The 19,715-nt window shown below is 34.3% G+C and overlaps 2 protein-coding genes and 1 long non-coding RNA gene across 11 annotated transcripts in view; 2 read left to right on the forward strand and 1 right to left on the reverse strand.

The window, feature by feature from the left end:
* The window catches only part of LOC125056977 (protein kinase C and casein kinase substrate in neurons protein 2), a 100,748-nt gene extending 88,404 nt beyond the window's left edge, over nucleotides 1–12,344 (forward strand). For 3 of the 7 annotated variants that reach the window (XM_047660371.1, XM_047660372.1, XM_047660369.1), the window contains 8 exons: nucleotides 1,849–1,860; nucleotides 4,894–5,120; nucleotides 5,361–5,481; nucleotides 6,825–7,079; nucleotides 7,780–7,881; nucleotides 8,440–8,579; nucleotides 9,865–10,064; nucleotides 10,596–12,344. In XM_047660371.1, coding sequence (XP_047516327.1) covers nucleotides 1,849–1,860; nucleotides 4,894–5,120; nucleotides 5,361–5,481; nucleotides 6,825–7,079; nucleotides 7,780–7,881; nucleotides 8,440–8,579; nucleotides 9,865–10,064; nucleotides 10,596–10,708 — 1,170 coding nt within the window. In that variant the 3' untranslated portion in view covers nucleotides 10,709–12,344. The remainder of the gene's footprint in view (nucleotides 1–1,848; nucleotides 1,861–4,893; nucleotides 5,121–5,360; nucleotides 5,482–6,824; nucleotides 7,080–7,779; nucleotides 7,882–8,439; nucleotides 8,580–9,864; nucleotides 10,065–10,595) is intronic. The other 4 variants (XM_047660370.1, XM_047660373.1, XM_047660375.1 and 1 more) reach the window with 4 other exon arrangements.
* A 677-nt stretch (nucleotides 12,345–13,021) lies between these two features.
* On the forward strand, nucleotides 13,022–16,076 carry LOC125056732. Its single transcript, XR_007118102.1, has 4 exons — nucleotides 13,022–13,119; nucleotides 13,192–13,350; nucleotides 15,279–15,440; nucleotides 15,789–16,076. It is a non-coding gene; the product is annotated as an uncharacterized LOC125056732 (long non-coding RNA).
* A 704-nt stretch (nucleotides 16,077–16,780) lies between these two features.
* Nucleotides 16,781–19,715, reverse strand: part of LOC125056855 (myotubularin-related protein 13) — a 96,676-nt gene continuing 93,741 nt past the window's right edge. For all 3 annotated transcript variants that reach the window (XM_047660172.1, XM_047660171.1, XM_047660170.1), the window contains exons 39-40: nucleotides 19,374–19,456; nucleotides 16,781–18,625 (exon numbers count right to left, since the gene is read on the reverse strand). In XM_047660172.1, the coding sequence (XP_047516128.1) occupies nucleotides 18,533–18,625; nucleotides 19,374–19,456 (176 nt within the window). In that variant the 3' untranslated portion in view covers nucleotides 16,781–18,532. The remainder of the gene's footprint in view (nucleotides 18,626–19,373; nucleotides 19,457–19,715) is intronic.

Raw genomic sequence — 19,715 nt, forward strand, 5'->3', positions numbered from 1 at the left:
TATTTGTAAAATTTTCCTCCGTTTGCTTGGAATTTATCAGTATGACATAATATCTCGATACGATGATCCGTGTACTTAACATATCTATGCTATTCAATCTTATATCTATTGCGACGCTATGTAGTTTTAGTATTCAATTTCGTTTTGTATTTAATTTACTAATTAAATACTTAAGAGTATTGCGCAAACTTCCTTTCTCTAGATTTCAAAATTCCATACTTTATTACATTACTGCTATTAATTTTAGCTTAATTATAAGCGAAGGAAATATTAATTACAAATTAAAGTTAACTCATTATTGCTTAAAGTCTTAAGTTGGTTTAAGATTATTCTAGAATCGTGTTATTTGTTTATTCACATTTGAATTGTCGTAATCTTAGGCTTATCATTACGATAAAAAATACTTACAACCAAATATAGAAGAATTCGAAGAACTAACATTAGAAAAGAATAGACGCAGCGGGAAGAGGCCTATGTATTAGGTCACGCTGATAACCAAAACTGACTCATCTGATGTATTAGATTATGTTAGATTATGTGACTTAAACAAGTGTTTATATATTATATTTCCTTATATATATTTTTCGGTATTTACATTACAAACTTTTACTGATAAAACAATGTTAAAACAGTAATACCTATATCGTTCATATTCTAATATGTTCTGCTCTATATAAGAAACAATGGACTGGTAGGTATAGAATGCGGGTAGATGTAAAAGTTTTAACACTTAGACAGTGCGGGAGACAGTCTCATTTATCACGGGAGAAGTGTCACTCGAGATGTACATTATTCTATGTTCACATGAATTCAGACGTTTTGTCTGATAATAGAGTCTCGAGAGTTTAATATTAGAAGAGGGTAGAATATGTCAAACAGTTTTATTTGGGGGCACAGTTAATAAGTGTAATGTTTAGTATATAGATGCTAAACATTTTCACTTAAATTTGCCCATAGGGGCCTGTAATAGAAGTGAAAACATTCTATCATACCTATCCTACTGGCCCAGCCTTTCGATTCTGTAACTCACTTTTCGAACTCTCACAGCGGTTTTCGCAGAGGCGGTCGCGCTTAAATCAGTCGTAAAGCAGTCATTTTATGATTTGGCATTCTGATAAACAATGAACAAAACAAGCTCCCTCCTTATCAAAAGTGAGTTACAGAATCGCAAGGATGAACAGGACAAATCACTCAGGGAAGTTTTTGATTTTGACAGTAATTTCACCACATTCCCTTACATACTGGAAAACACGAATAGATGAAACAAGTTTATTTTGTACTTATTTAAATGACTGTATTATTTGTCTGAAATAATTTCATATAAAAAAATGTTGTTCATAAAACGTTAAATGGAAACTAAAGTAATATTGCAAAATTCTATTTTAACCAAAGAATTTAATTGTAATTGTCCGTAGTAGATAACTTCAATCGAGATTGGCTTTGATTATCATAATTGCGTTGTATAGATGCAACCTTCCTTTATAATTTCGATTTCTAATACTATATCTATGACACGGAACAATGACCCTTGGCTGGATTAATATTGTGAGCACAATTCTGTCACCGACACTCGCCTTGGAAAGCTGCCAATAGATAAATGATAATTTCACGAATGTTCATAGCTATTATTTATCGCCACTTGGGAAAATAATAGTTTTGTGGATTTACCCATCATGGCCTATACAAATGTCCACATTTTTAGAATAAGTTACCAATCTTTGCCGTAACAACAACTGTTTCAACGGGAATGGAACCCGGGATTTTCCGACATACAAATAAGTTATTTCACAATAATATTTGAATACTACTTTTATTACTAAAATACGTTATATTTTGTGTTGCGAACAGAGAGAGGCGATGGTAAGACTGTAACAGCTAATACAAATTATCTTTTGTGTGGTAGAATCGCTAAGTTATTTTTTTTTAAATCTTATTGGTCATATATTTATATATGTTTTATGTGATATGGTGAAGTTTTTTTTATTTGTATAAAATTTTGCATATAAGCTGAATCGGAGATTTATTTTAGTTTTAAATCGTAGTCGCAAATGATTAGTTTAAATAATGTTTATAGTGATTTACAGCAATCGTGGTAACGTGAAATTGAAAAAAAGTTAAGAAAATAAAAAAAAATCTTTATTCAACATAATTAATAAAAAATAATGTATAGTTATTAGAGAAAGTACACTAGCCCCCACTAGGCTTCTCTGTGTTAGGCTATTGTGCGTGATAGTGCGCGACCTATGTCAAAATCCATAATTTTTTGACGTACATGTGTCCAACTAAGCGGTAGGCCTTGTTTCTGAATCTAACGTTCCTACGCCTAAGATCATTTTTTTAATATGATCATTAACGATTTTTGTTTGGGAAGAATTTTTAAACAAGTCACTAAAGCTATCCCGTTTTTGGTGTTATAACATCGCATCTGTTTGATTAAATTTTGTCCCAAACTTGGTATTTCCCTCAGGACTCCAGTGGATAAGCTTTTACGGAGTCGTAGACTTCAAATCTCTTAAAGTATTAAACGCTCAACATTTTATATTTGTACTATTGGTATTGTGATTATCTATATATATAAAAATGAAACCCGTTTTCCGTTGTCACGACATCTGTCTGATTTTTTTTATATAATATACCTTGAAGTACGAGGATGGTTCTTACGGAGAATATTAAAAAAAAATTGAGTGAAAAAGTCTAAAAACAACACTTTTCTATATTCCCATACAAAATATTCGTAATAATACTTAAAAGTCAATTTGAACTTTAATACCATAGCATAAAGTTCAAGTGTTAGTGGAGGGGTTCCGGGAAGGTAAATTTTTATTTTTTGACATAATGTATTTGTTGTCTTATCATTTTTCTTTTTTTTATCTTACTAGCTAGACCGGTGTCCCGAATAGCAGAATAAGTATTTTAAACAAATAAAGAATCGACTGTTAGGCGGTACGATGTTCGCCAGGCCAGCTAGTGTTTAATAATTATCATAAGGAGACAAATGAAAATTAAATTGAAACAATCTATTTCAGATTTTTTATAAGTTAATCTTAAAAAAGTTACTTATTAAGTCACATATAATAAAAGCAAAAGACTAGGATTACTTAAAACATTCAATAAACCTTTTCAGTGAAATTTTGTAGGATTAAATTTATGAATAAAACTCGTGAGATTCGCGTAATTAGCACATTTCCAGGTCCTAGTGAAATGTAATTAGTGCTGTGCATACAGTTTTTATATTTTGAGTGACGATTTATTTAAAATATGAAAGTACTGATCATTTTTCGTAAATAAATTAAGATATAATTATCTTTATTATCAGGATCTCTTGGAAAATTGGGTAGTTACAACACACTCATAACTTTATTATATACTTCTAAGGAGCTCTAGGTACATTAAATAACCAATAATATGGCACAAAGTGATTTTTCTACATAATTTAACGACAAAACAATTAAATTTCTCTCTCTTCGTTTATTAAAAGTTTATTTTTCGTCACAAGTAAATGCAATTTTATTGTTACAAAATTAATTATTAAGTACTTAATTATATGTAAAGTATTGTTTATTGGCGTAAAACGAATATTATATTTAGTAAGAATTAAGCTGTTTTCTCAATAATTAAAGTTTAAAAAGTAACGAACGTAGCTAAAATATAAAACAATTTATCATACAAATAAGTTATTTATGTATAAAAACTGCACACTGCGTCGCCGCCGGATGAAGCGATAAACTGGAAGCCGCATAATTATTCTTCCGAATGACGGATCTCATCCAGACAGTGCGTCTGTCACTGAAATTACATTTAATGCCTGACGAGGCCTGACAGACCTATTACGTTATCAGAGACACGATAAAATGGCCCATTTTATCGACTGCTCATATTTCCTATTAGAATATTTCCACTGGTACTAAATCTTTTCTTTTTTTCATTTCGTTGATTAAGTTTTTATTGATAAGGGGTTTAGTACTGATGTTATATTTCATAGCATGATTTTTTAATGTTCTCAAATAAACTATCTATCTTTTCTCAGCTCTAAGCTCTTCAGTAATATTACACAATTTTAAATTAATCACTCATTTGTTTCGTTGGAATTCATTACTGTTGGAAAAAGATCAGTGTTTTAGTTGATAGATAGGAGACGTTTTATAAAAAATAGGATTTAGCGTTTAAAATAGATAGCAAAGGATTGCTAATATACTTTTTATTGTAAAGAGTATGAGAAAGGGAATTTTTGGTCGCTGCAGTCCTTTTTGTGTCGCTGTTAAGTCATTTTTGTTTGGTATAATCATATTTAATATGAAAAGAAATATGCTATAATTAAATATATAACCACCCCGGTTCTCTTTCTTCACGGTCTAGTAGAAAGTCAGGTTTCAAGTTTGCTTGAAGTTATCAAGAACTTCAAGCAAACTTGAACTTCGTAAAGCTAAGTTTGCAATCTTAATTGGTTGCTAAGTGAAGTCTTCATATTATCCTGTAAGCTATTTGTTGAACTTTGTGTATTGCTAGCAGTATCTTTGTAGTAAACTTAGACACTTGTGTGTGGGTATAATAAATTTTTTGGTAGTCAAATAATATCCGTTCCGAATCGGCTGACAATCATATGTTATGATGGCGTAGTCTTACTCTTTTGCGAATTTTGTAAACGTTTTTGACATTCATAAGCATGCGCTAAGACGCATCTAAATTGAATAAACGTATTTGGATTTGATTGATTTGATATGAATATTTTGCAACTGTCTTGTAAAAATTCGTTTTCCAGAGAAGCCCGAGATTTACTGTAAAATAAAGCCAATTAAAATAATTTTTTTAGTTATTAGTATTCACGAAAACCAAAGATAATATCTGTTATCTTCTTTTCTAGAAGTCACCTAATAATACCGTTAATAATTTCAGATTAAGAAAATGGCGGAACGTGTGACAAAATGCCGTGATGACGTAGCGAAAAGTCGTGATAAGTACCAGGCTGCATTGGCTGAGATTACGGCCTACAATCCCCGATACATTGAAGATATGACAGGCGTCTTTGACCGCTGTCAGCAGATGGAGGCCCAACGACTTGTGTTCTTCAAGGATGTGTTGTTTAGCTTCCATAAATGTTTGAATATTAGCCAAGAACCCATGTGAGTATATATACAATCTTCTTACTTCTATTAATTATTTTTATCATACCGCAGTACAATCAGTAGATAATAACATACTACCTACATAGTTGAAATATTATCTAAATGAAGCTCAATAAAAAGAGGGCCGAAATCCAACAAATTGGCATTTTTTTTAAATTAAGACTTCCCCAATAGTTACTATCCAAAGAGCATTTTCGTCTTAGATAAATCGTTGAACAATTCCACCAAATTTTTCAGATTACCACAAATATACGAAGAATTCCACCATACGATCAACAATGCTGACCACCAAAAGGACCTCAAATGGTGGGCGAACAACCATGGCATCAATATGGCCATGGCGTGGCCACAGTTCGAGGTATTTTAAGTCCGCAGCATTACATTTCCCTATTGGTACACTGACAGCTAGCTTCGTGTCTACAATATAGTTATAACCATCGAAGCCTACTTTTATGGGAACTAACCATTCCAACAGCTAACAGTTTTAAGGTAGTTTTTGCCGCGCACCATTATGTGGAATCAGCTGCCCACTTTTCCTAATTCGAATAAGGTCGAATTAGGCCTTCAAGAAAAGAGCATACTAGCTCTTAAAAGACTGGCAAAGCAGTTTTGGTTCTGGGAATGTGAATGGGCGATGGTATCACTTAACATCAGATGAGCCGCTATTTGCCCCTGTTCTATAATTAAATAAAAATATTGATAGCTATAGTCCTCTAACATTAAAAGAAAGATTTTGGTACTTCATCAGTGAATCTCATGAGCTACTTACCTGGTTCTGTGTATATTAATTTTTTATGCTTCATTGTATAAAACGTGCCAAAGTACGTCTTTTATCATTATATTTTCCCGAAGCAAAGCCCTTTGAATACTTAAAACCTGTAATCATGTAGGTAAACATTGATAATGACAGTAGACAAATTTTCTCTTACGTATTATGATGACAAAGCAGCTGTCAGTGTCAACATATAAAACAACTTATGTATGCCTCTAACTATATGCTTTTTTATTAGATTTTGATTTGGACGAAAAGAGTTATTACCATCAGAAATTTTTAAAGTACCGTTGGAAGGTTTTCGAGAGACTCTTTTCCTCTAAACAAATATTAGGTACGCATGTTAGAGAACTCTTTTTCTTCTCGATTGGCTGTTTTAGTTCAGAATATGCCTGCTTTAGCCTTCGAAAGTTTAACTTTAGCTTAGTGTAGTTAACTCCAAAGTAAACTAATATTGAGCCGTGTTTGAACAGACACAACGTCATTACAAAATCTATGAACAAACATAAATTTTGAAACCTTACTCAAGTTCTACACGTTCACACGATTAAAACTTCTCTCATATCTTTTGTTAATTAAATTCAAAGTTACACCAAGATTCAAATTATAATTTAGCTGAATCCCGAGACTTTGGGATAAAGAAAGTTTCAACAGGACTGTGTAGGCGGATAGACAGCGGTCGGCACAAATTACGAATAAAACTACAAACTTTTATAGGTACTCCGATTACTATACAAAGATTAGTCTTGTAACTTTTTGTTACCGTTGATTAATATTTCTATACATAAAAGTAAATCACACAACACGCATTTGGCACAACAGAACAATGGAAAACGTTCGCTTGAGATAGGCATGATGCCAAACAAAAAACACAACAAAACCACACCGAAGCGTTACGAATTTATGTGCTAGACTAGAATAATCATTAGGACGAACCGTCGGAGACCACAGAGCCGATACGATACAAATACCTTCCCGCTGCGGCGTCAGCGGTGATAGACCGCGTGGTGACCACGGCAAGACGACCGCGAAATATCTCCGTGGGTGCGCTGTGGTCACGCACACAGCGGCATCTGCGACTCGCCCTGCCATCTATCTGCTTCAGGAAAGAGAGGGACCCCAGAGTGGCGCCCTCTGACACCACTAGCGTGTATAAGGGAGAATATTTTACCAACTCCTATATGGTACGCCGTCACGGTGTAGGTGCGGCGATTTTCAGAGCAGGCTTCGTGGTCGACAAGATGGATGGCACATAGGGATTTTACACATAGGAACTACGGCTCCGGCTCGAAGGACCAGAAATGTATCACGCACTATCACAAAGCTCTGTCAATCGCCAAAACAACCGTTGCACGATTGCTGAATGTGACTCTTCACTGGTTTTGGACATACACCGTGATGGTTATTAGAATGTGGACACTGCACTGTCATTGAATTTGTAACTGTTAAAATCTCATCGACACTTAATAGGGGAAATAAATTGGTTACTATAAATTAATGTAAACAAATTAAAGATTTAATTTGAGTCTCTAGCAGTTACAATAACATTACACAATATATATATAGCACCACGCATAAATTTTCAATATGTTAAAAAATTAAATGCTTTTAATAAATCCCCAAGCAAATTAATTCTCGACTTAAGCATGGCAAACCCATACTTAAAATAGCAGAGCTTGTTGTCGCGGCTTATTGAAACTGTAAAATAATGTTTGTTTTAATTTTTTTAACTTTGAGTTTGCCTTCGTGGCGTGAAGTTGGGATCTTATACCAGTAAATACTTGGTCGCTTAAATTCATCGACTTCCGGTTTGATTTTGGTCATCCCAACTTCCGCCACTGTGTGTAAACGTTCCCGTCGCTTGATCGCGTGTTGGAAAACCAGGAATACACGGAGGAGTTCCGGGACATCGCCAAGGGCAAATCGAAGGAGAGCCTGCCCACCGGACCGATCACCTTACTCAACCAGCGCCCTGTCAGCGAAGACGTACGTCTCTACGCTCAGTTGCTTCATTCGACATTTCCTTACCGCACTTTTCTCAGAATTATTTTCCTTTAGTTTAGTACGTCCAGAAGTCGTTATAGATCATTTTTAGATGAATTCAATGATAAAGAATGTCGAGTGGAGTAATTAAAGCGATTTGTTTTACTTTTAAACACGAGAATATTTTGTTAGTCGATATTAGAAATTAATAAAAGCTACGTGTTGTATAGATTTAGATAGACGAAACAAAATATATTAGTGTGCCTCAATGAAGGGCTAAGCACATTTTTGATTGTAACGCGGAAAATTAAATTTACAAGTACTGAGTGTGATTAGGCCCATGATGGGATTTAAATGAGAATGAAATATGATGCTGTCTGCATGTTTATATATTAATTTATATAATATATTGGGAGCGTGGGTCATTCTCATTTCGATCTATATAGTTTATTTTTATCAATGTTGCATGATTGTTGCTTACGATATGCATATTGGCACGATTATTAACTCAAAATCGATATTTTTTATATCGCAATATCTAATTATGAAATATCGATACAGGAACTCCCGCCAATAACAAACAACAAAGTGAAGGCAAATCACACGGAGCCTGTAGTACAAGTGAATAACGCGCCGTCACAGAACAGCACAGCCAATAATACCATAGACAAGAAATCTATCAGTGCACCGATCGCTGTCACGTGAGTATTCCTTCATTTGTTTTTAGCTTATAGTTCTAGAATTAAATTTATTTTAAATCCCTCTTGTATTTTTAAATTTGATTCTAAGAAAAAATTGTCTATGAGAAAATTGAGTCTATGAAAAAAAGTATACAATCTCTCAACTTCAACGCCCAACGGGATTTGGACATATTTCTGTGTCTATAAAGATTTAAACACAATGTACACTTATGAACGTCAAAAAAAATTAAATGCTTCTAAGTTTACATTTACTGCTAGTTCTCAAATCAAGGGCGTACAACGGAATAATAAAGATCTAAAATTAAAATAGATGGTTTAAAAAGTCAGTAAAAAATTAACCGGGGGGGGGGGAGGGGGGAGAGTATTAAAGGGGTGACCACTGTGTTATTCGTTTAATTCTGATTGGTGAACAGAATCTTGTCTGATGACGCGTTGCTATGTGATGCGTCATCATACGTCTATTTGACCAATCACGAACGCAACAGTTCGCCTACCGTTAAACATTCCCCATTTTCCCATTCCTAATCCTGATCCGTGTCCTAGTATTGAACGTTTGGAGATCTACACGTGTTCGTCGACGTCTCACGCACCCGTTCGCCTTGCGGTACGATCAGACAGGGCGCAACATTCACGATATACTATATGTGAAGTCAATGATGGGTTCGATTGGCAGTTATGTATATTTTAAGTGGTATTTTATCTCTAGTTTTTGTATAGAGCAGAGCAGGTTGAGGTCGTAGGTTCGATCCCCGGCTGTGCACCAATGGCCTTTATTTATATGTGCGCATAACATTCGCTCGAACGGGGAAGGAAAACATCGTTAGGAAACCGACATGTCTTAGACCCAAAAACTCGACTGCGTTTGTCAGGCACTGGAGGCTGATCACCTAGTTGCCTATTAGATTTAAAAATGATCATTAAACATGTTTTTGTATATATAGAAAATATATTACCTATCTTTGCTGCACTCCATTTTTCCATATCCTACAATTTTTGAATTTACTGAATTTTTATTTATAACTTTACGCTACGTGAATACAATATGAAATTATCAATATTAAGATCGATGGTCTATAATAATAAGATGGTTCGTAGGCATTCACATAACTACTACTTTTTTGTATTATTATAATAAACATACTGTATGTTTTTTTATGTTATGTATATGTTAAGTGTAAATAAAACTAAATAACGCCGGTTCACTTATTATTTTTGCGATAAGTCGCAAGCCCGTTGCGATGGTGTTTTCTGAATATAAAATACTAATTAGATGCTTAAATTTCAGAAACGGTACAGCATCAGCGCCAAAATCCAACAAGTCGTCGCCCGTGAAGGAGCCAAGCCGGCAAGATAATCCATTCGAAGAAGAAGAGTGGGAGGAAGAGTCTGGAGGTCCTTTGACGGACACAGGTGAACCAGGTGTGCCCGTACGAGCTTTGTATGACTACACTGGCGCTGAAAGTGACGAGCTTAGCTTCCGGCAAGGTAAGTGCTGCTTTAGGGTTTGATTCACTTTGAACTTTTCAGCAAAATATACGTTATTAATAACAAAAAGAACGTGTGGCACTCGGGGACTGCCGAAGCTATTGTATAGCATTTTTTATCAACTTATGCAATTATATTCTTTTTTCTTTGATATTAATTAAATCTACCACTCTACCAGTCTCAGCCTAACACGCCTATATAGTCTGTCTCACTATAACGCGTACCGGCTGCACCGGCCGCGCTTACGCTACGTCAGCGATCTCGTCAGAGAGATGTGAATACGCAGTATGCGTTCTGTCCCACTCTAACGCACCTGCGCTACGTCACCATTCACGCCAGACCGACGTGGGATGCAGTATGCTTTCTGTCCCGCTCTAACGCGTATTGGCCGCACCTATATTACGTCATCGTGTGTTAGGATTTTATTTGCGTTACGGAATTTCTTGATTCGGTCGCCTCGTTCAAAGCCCGCGATAAAATTTATGCAAAGCTTAATATTTTAAATATTTAACTTTATTTTACTCTTTCCAGGTGACTTATTCGAAAAACTAGAAGACGAAGATGAACAGGGATGGTGCAAGGGGCGAAAGGATGGCCGAGTTGGGCTCTACCCCGCCAATTACGTGGAGCCAGTGGGGCATTAACGCCCTATTGCCCCTTACCCTAACTGCGCAACTATATACTTGTGAAAATGCCGCGAATTATTTAATACCACATAGAATCCTGAAGGAGGTCATTTTAATATATTTTTAAGTTAAATAAATATTTAATTGTAAAACAGTTTTGGGTAATACAATTGTATTCCATTGTAATAAGATTGATTACAAAAGTTAAATTTCGTGACATTTTCGCGAGACTAAATCTGGACGTAGTGTAACGTCACTCGACTTTGTAAAATGACGTAACCGACTCTTTGTATTGTGTATTAAAGTTTATATTTACTATTCAATACTTATCGAAGCGTTGTAAATTAGTAAATTATATTTAAATCGATTAGCGGAAATAGCAAAGGTATTTGTTACGTTGTGGTATAATTGACGATTTATCGACTTTAGAAATTCTTTAAATAGCAGACGTGTGTTGGGGAATTAGATTCAAAGTCTCCTACGCCTAACCCATTCAATGTGAATCAAATATCTTATGTTTGACAAATTAATAAGGTGGTGAAAATCAGTCTTCGACAACTTCAAAAACAAATAATTAAAGTCATATGAAATTTTAAGAAAAGCATCTAAAAACATCTATAATTTATTAGTATGTATAAACTATAGATGTATGTGTAAACTCAAATCTCAAAGAAATGTTTAGTTTAAACAATTTTGCAATTCATTTGAATTTTTTTTGTCTGACAACGCGTAAGCAAGCTATAAGCTAAATAAATGATTGTAAAATGTTGCCAAAAAAACTGAATTTGAAAAAAAAAAATAGCAGACGAAGATGAACAGGGATGGTGCAAGGGGCGAAAGAATGGCCGAGTGGGGCACTACCCGGCCTATTACGTAAAGCCAGTGGGGCAACGCCCCGTATTGCAACATATATACTTAACATATCCTATAGATTTTGTTATATCTAAATAGAAATTGGATTGCGCTGAAGGTGTATGAGATTTTGATTTTAATTTAAAATCCAATTGAATAGTAGATTTGGGTGTAGAATCAATGCAAGTATTTAATTACGATTTTTATAAGGTATAAATGGCTCTAAACTGGCTTAACGAGTGATATACGCGTGTGTTTTGACGTCGTTTTAACCGCGATTTTTTAAATCTAACGTGCACCTAAACGTTTTTTACTCTTTTTATACGGAGTTTGAACGGCCAAGGGTATTTTTCGAGGTTATGTACACGGAAACCAAAAATTTTAAATTGTAGAGCGGGTTTAAGGGTTTGAAGACGGCCTCTCGGCGCTTCGGTTTAGAGAAATGTTCGGTTCGACCGACGACTAGAAGCCAAAAATGTACGTTAACGCATAGTTCTGTACATGTCTCGTAGTGTATTTATTTCCTGTATATAAAAGTATTTACGAAGCGAAGGGAGCCTTTAGATGTAATGTATTAATGTTTTCCTTTTATTTTATACCTCGTTTTATTGTTGTATCGTGAAGTAGCAACGAGTCACTAGTTGAGGCAGCGTATTCTTGACTTGACGCGGTCGTAGGTTTATTTGTTATAGGTTCAGAGACCACTGAGAAATTCATTGTATATTATTATCAGAGAGGGTGGCGACGGACCACTTATGTTAATATATTATTAATATTGGTAAAATAAATTGTTACAATATGATGTTCGTTGTTTTATTTAGCAATTCATTAAAAATTATAGAGGAAAATCTTTAGAAAGAGATCCTCTACAAAATTGTTCTGACGTATTTTTTTGATAAAATCAAAAGGAAAAAAGTTATAATTATATATATAAAAATCCTTTTTAGTAAATTAGGTTAGACTTAAATTACTTATTAGTCTTAAGTTAGGCTAGATTGTAATGGTCCATGATGTCTTACACATGTAGAAAGAAAAAAAGAAAAAATTTATTAAGGAAAAACGGATTTTTTTCACTTTTTTACTTATTACTTTTGAATTTTGGCTTTATAATAAAAAGTCACAAGTCACAGACATAATTGTAGGCAAAGCGATTTGCTACAAAATATGTCCTAACAATTTTTTTGAACGATGGATGGTTTAGTAGTTATAGCCAAAAACGTGTTTTCACCCCTTTTTCCAAGATGGCGGCCGGGGGACAATGCGCCAGCCCCACAAACTTGAGGTTAAGATAAATAAAATTGCATCCTCTCATAAATGTTCAGTTTGGCCCTCAAATTGTACAATGGACTAGTTATCAGATAGTAAATCGAAATCCTTTCATCTATTTCCTGATTTAAACAATACGTTGCGTTTAACACGAACGACAGATACAATCACATGTACTATGGGAGTGTTCATTATGTTTAAATAAAAAATAATGTAGTGACTTGTAAATCATTTATTCGAAAATGTTGAAGCTTATACGTGTTACAACGCTTTTTTGCGTTATATATTTTACTAAAGCTTCTGTAAATTTGGTAAGAGCCATTTAATTTTTACATATAACAAATTCAAAAGGCTTGATATTTAGCTTTTTTTATGAAAATCAGGGTTCGGGTCTCTGGTACATACACACAATTCTCGACTGCAATGATGAATTACCGCGAATGGTAGGCAACATAACCATCGACAAACATAAATTGAATCGTACGCATGACATATATGACTTGGACATGGATGTATATGAAACCGTTGGGAATACCTTTGGGGTAAGCTAATAATATCTGCAAAACTTACAATTACAGTAGAGGATATGACATTTTCTTTCTGAAGTTAAGTGATACCGCCGCCCATGGATACTTACATTGCCACAGGGCTCGCAAGTGCGTTGCCCAAAGTCAAATTGGTTAGGAAATACTTCAGTAGGCAGCTGGTTTCACATAGTGGTGGTGCGCAAAAACTGCAAAAAAACAAGAAAGACAAAGAAACTTTTAAAAAACAAAAGCGCGCCAAACGTATCTAAAAGGCACCAACAGTGTTGACACTTGTAATCGTAGCAGTCATGCTGTTAAATAGTTGCGCTCCCTCAAACGTCAGCACACTTGCAGTAATTTGTGCTCATATTTGGCAAAACAATGTTGTTTGCTCGCCTAGTGGTCGGCCAAATGTGTCTTTTCGTAATTAGATTAGCGTGGATAGGACTTTAGAGACGAGAACAAAGACATAATTTAAAAAAAAGGGTGCGTGTACTTATCAAAGACTGGAAAAGGAGTCATTATAGTCAATAAAGTTCAGTTTACATTTGACAAATTAAATAAATAAATATTTATAATTATTCTCTTCCATTAAGTGTAACATAAATTCAATTATTATTCGAATGTTGTTTTTAAATTATGACCAATGCCGTAGCATCTTCCGTAGGCAACTTCATCCTGTTAATTTTGTGTCACGGTGCGCGCGCATCGTAAAATTTCACTCTCATAAATTTTTCATAACGCGCCTAAAGAACTTAAACGTAACTTCAAAAAAATCGGATGTTAAGTAGACCAGTGTCACACATCTTGCTGTTTGTGTTCTACTTATAATTAATGTGGAATAAAGATTTTACAAATTTATTTTGCCCAGTCTTGGTTAGCAAGCCTAGTTTTTACTGCACTGCCCAGTATTTCAATGAGAGAGCATAAATGGGGCTTTATATCCTAGTGTAGATGTAGATTTCTTGGAAAGTAGCGAGATAAATTACATAGTAATCCACAACGCGTTATAAATTATTCTTTTATGTAGTTTATGTGGACCGACCGACCACAGTTAGTTTACTTTCAATATTTAGCCCCGCATATTTTACGTGACTTTGTTTCTCGATTGGCACATCGTTAATGGTTAAAGATATATTACATTAAATATAACGTAGCATGTTTAAGTATTATTGATAGTTAATATGTTATATTGGAACCACTCGTTAATAATATTTACGTTAGTTTCTGCTTGTTCAGCGATGTTGTGGAGTGTATTTTCTGTATATAATTTGGTTTCCGTAAAAAGAATACTATGTTTCGGACTAAAATCGTATTTGGTCTTAGAAAGGAATTTAAAGGAATTCAGGTGTTTTGCTAAAAACCAAAATTCTTGAAATTACCGGTAATACAGGATAGGTAGTTGCTGTATAGGAGATACTTTGGACACCTTAAGTGAATTTGGAAATGTACCTACAACTTGTTAGAAATTGATTGTATGAATTTAGGTTGTTTATTGTGTTAATAATTTATTCTGGAGTACACGTTACAAAATTAGATAGTGACTGAATATTTATGGTTCCCATAGTATTTTAAGGGTATTTTGTATTGTGAAATACTGGTTAAAATAATGCCAAAAAACTTCGGGTGTGTTTTTTCTACTGATGTACTAACAAGTTTCGGAGTAGCGCGACTTTATTGTTTGTTAAGCTATTGATAAATTTACACATATTTTAGGGTATTTACCATTATTTGGTTTGTGTTTATGGTAATATGCCTGCATCGTAATTTGAATTTGTTTGTTTACTTTTTAAGAAAATCATGCTGTAATGCGTTTTCAACTATTTTTCTTAAACGTACTCCGTATGACATTTTATTCAATAATCTGATGTCTTCATCAGTCTTTCTGTGGCTTATTAAGAATCTTAGTTTTTTATTAACGTAATTATATAACCTTATTTTAGGTACTAATCAATTTTTACAAAAAGACAGACGGCGGTAGCAAGCTATTTCAAGTGATGGCAGATAATGATATAGAAAAGTTTGTTGAAAAGTATGCTCCTAATAACGCGAAGGTAGTGTTTACTAAGGCTGGAATGGATCCCCCAGGTTTTCCTGTCCAAGCGGTACAAACTCAGATATTTTTAATTTTTTTAGTAAATTTTGAGTTAAGGCAACAAAAAAGATTGTGTGTTAGCCAGATACAATTCTAATATTTTTTTTTAAGCAGTGTTAGCTTACATGAACGAGTTTCTCAATACTGAGATCGCAACATAGACGCTGTGGACACCTGGTTTTGAGAAAACTGCATTTCAGCCCTACAAACCGACGTCGCGGTGGCGTTGCAACACTTTTCTAAGAACTCTTTTCTTCTTTTCTTTTAACAACTCCTTTATTTCAAAATTTTAAATTATTGCAATTGTGGTACATAGAATAGCTTGTCTCGGGTAAAAATACAGATATTGTGTTTTCAGGGTTCATACAAAATAGAAGACTTCTTCTTTGACCATTGTGAATTGCCAGATATTGCCATATATGGGGAGTTCACCGTAGATGCATTTATCGTGAAAGATGATATACGAGTGGCATGCTTCAGGGGACACGTTGAATTCAAGGAGGACGAAGACGATATTTGCAAACGAACTTCTTCCACAGCAGACCAGATAGGGAATTTGAAGACGTTCTATTGAAAATATCCTGATATTTATAAAGACATGTTTTCTGTTTCATATATTTTGTTTATCAATGTAATGTGCTTTGTGTCTAAGTGTTTTCTTTCATAATATGGATATAGGTAGATGTTAGATTACTTATCAATAAAGAAATAAATATAATCCCCGGCTGTGCACCAATGGACTTTCTTTCTATGTGCGCATTTAACATTCACTCGAACGGTGAAGGGAAACATCGTGAGGAAACCGGCTTGCCTTATCCAAAAAGTCGTTGGCGTGTGTCAGCAGGAGGCTGATCACCTACTTCCCTATTATATCATCAAACATATACAGAAATCTGAGGCCCAGACCTAAAAATGTTGTAGCGCTGGTTTGCTTGTTTATTAAACGAAGCTTTATGGTGTGAAAACGAAATTATATTAATATTACCAAGAATATTTACAAACTTAATCCTCGTGTATGTTAAGTTTAAAATAAAATTAAGGGACCGTTTACTAAGTTCTAAGGCAGGAAACTAACCCAACTACGATGAAAGAAGGTTCAGCTATAAAAAGTTCGCATATTTAGACTTTCTACTTCAACTGAACAAAAAAAAACGTATGTGTACTTATGTACACGTGTTAGAAGTTTGTTGAAAAACCGACACTAACAATAGAAAAAACTAAAAATGTTGACTATAGCTAACTTCAGGGTGTCGGTTTTTTGTGACGGTGTGCACGCGCTTCGTAAAAATTTACTCTCATCATTTTTCCCTAACGCGCCAAAAAAGTATAACTTCAAAAGAAAAACATATATTTCAAAATCTCTTTATTTCCATTGTACGCAGTTACACATTCTGTCACGCGCCAAGCGATACATCAAAATGGGTTTTGAAAAAAATATTCTTTTCCACTTTTCTATGAAGCCAACGGGAACATCGATAAGCGGGTAATAAGATCTTCAATGCATTGTTTGGAACAAACTAAGGATTTACAGTCCACCGATGTGACAAGTCTAGGGCATTCTAAAGGTTGGTCGCAATGACGTCAAAAACATTTTAGATTCCGACGACATCAATGCACGATTCGACTCTGAATTTTACCCTGATTTCTGACTTGTTGAATCTAGTCCAGTTATCAAGTTAATAACAGGCGAAATGTGCTTTGGAATACCCACTCAAGTAACTCCAAATCACATTTGTTCCGCAAATAAGAAAAATATGGCAAAAAGAACAGTAAATTAGTAATTCAAGGGATTGGGACAATGCAATAAAAGTCCAAAATATTTTGTTTTTCGTGTAAAACTACTTAAATTATAATAGTTTTAAGCTAATTTTGAATATCTCCAATCCCCTTATGCTGTTGAATTGCAATTCGCACATAGGTATATCCCACTATACCGACGCAGCAAAACATTTATCCAAAGCATTTTTTTATTAAAACACATTTGTGTCCAGGATTAATTAGCTTTAGACTGAACTTGGGTAAATTCTGCCCGATTCTTTTTTAAATGCATAAGCTCACAAGCATCGTTCCTTAAAGAGATTTACGCCACGCCGGCCTCACTGATATGTGAACACAAAATATTTACATGAGTAACCATAATTGATGGATTCAGCGGAGATCCCTTAAATATCACTTCGAAACCTACACAGTACGACATACACTCCGGCCGAACTAAGACTGACGGATGGCGTTCAATGAAATACGTAATTTTAAGTGTACCAATGGACACGGCGGGAATCGTATCTAAGACCGAGGTTCTCCTTTAAAATATGAAGGATTGAAGCACAAATCAATTGGCAGGTTTTTTACCCTGTTACTTTAATAGATATTCTGATTTCAATATTAAGTACCTATTAAAATAAATAACATCGAAAATGTCATTTTTAAACGCTAAATTAGATATTTTTAATTGAGGGTAGACAGAAAAATTATCTAAATAAAGGTACCCTCTTAGGTGGAAGAAAATATTTATTAGATTTTTAATATAAATAAAACAGTGTTAGTTCGGCCAGAAACCACTACACAATGCGACTGGAATTCTCATAAATACTTTTTACGAAAATATAGAAAATAAATCTAAGTTAAAACGTAAATAGTGGAACAGAAGTCTTTACACAACAATTAATTAGGATTAAATATTTACAAATTTCCAACATAACAATATATTTGTTGACAACTAGCGTTAACAATTTATTTTACCTTTGACAGATTCATTTTTAAAAACGAATATAAAATTTCCCTTCAACTGTCTAATGTTCATAAAGTATTTAATTATTCATTCAAGAACATCGGTCAAAAATTACGAATCTTTATGTACTTCTATCAAAAGCAAAATAAACGTATTTTAAATATCAGATAATGCAATACGTGAAAATTGCATTTTCAAAGTACAAAACAATGAATAACTATAACAATAAACGAGGTTTTCAAAAGGTATCAAACAATTTACATAAAATGCTGAGAAATGCCTAAATAACGAGAAAAGTCACGTGAAAAACCTTTGTGACACAGTGTGACAGATTTGACAGCTGACAGATTATATGACACATGACGTATGACACTTCACTGTAGGCAGGCCTGCAGCTTCTCGATCCACTCCTGAGCGGCATTCGCGTCGCTCGCGCAGAAATTGTACGTTCGTCTGCTCGTTCGTAACTGGAATTTTAGAAGAAAAAAAATATTGGTTGTTTGTAAAGTAGGTTTACGATCGAGATGTTTACGTGATAACGTCTTATTGGTGATATAAGTTTTTGGGAAGTAAGGAATTAAGAAGATAACAATTTTTTCAAATTTTAAATTACATCTATCGTTTTATTCACACTTTTGATGATAAATTTCGGGTGTAAAATGACATGTTTACTTATTCGACTATGATATACATTTTTCTTCATACATTCACGGAATGACTGGCAGCGCTCGAGATGAGACGGGAGATCGGTCCGTCTCTCTCTCGTTATACCTGCGATCGCGCTCGTGAGGTTTTGGTGTGACACAAGTTTCTGAACATGTCACCCGACTAAAACGATTTTAAAGACGTTATCACGTCAAAAACTAATAATATCTCTTTGCAAATACCGCAATTTTGTTATTGCTACTACTGACTGTTCCGGCTTTGCAAAGATCTACTTTTCTTATTATATATTCAAGTAACAAATGTAACCAATACAAGTCAGAAATACTGTAATAGGAAAAAACCTTTCCAGTAGTTTTTCAAAATACCTGTTTTGTTATTTTTAATACCTTCCATAGATTATTTTATTAATGCTTTTTTAAAGACGAAGTACGTCACTGGGTTAAATTGATAATTCCTTATAAGTTATTACTTTGAACCCTATTATGACTAAACAAGATTTACTAATGTGATTATAAAAAGTGTTTGAAAAAGTAAAAAAAATATACTAACATCAAAGAAAGATCGATCGTCACATTTCTTAGGTGGGCCGGGCGCAGGCGCCGCACCGGACACCGCTATCACTTCCGCTAAATCTGAAATTATATAGATATTGCATAGTATAGTTAAATTAATAAAATTTGCAGCTAACAGGTTGACATGCTGCAATTATTGACTATCTTTGTGAGAATAGAAAATAGACAAAAAGATGACTACATACTATGACTAAAAGTAAAGCATACGTATATGTGGGTGTGTCAAGATAAGAATGCTTGGAAACATGCTGGTCCTGCTCCATAGGACAATCGTAGAGCCTGGACAAAATCAAATTGGTTGCTGATTTTTTACTTTAAC

This window comes from Pieris napi, chromosome 15 (genome assembly GCF_905475465.1).
Source record: "Pieris napi chromosome 15, ilPieNapi1.2, whole genome shotgun sequence".
Lineage (NCBI taxonomy): Eukaryota > Metazoa > Arthropoda > Insecta > Lepidoptera > Pieridae > Pieris > Pieris napi.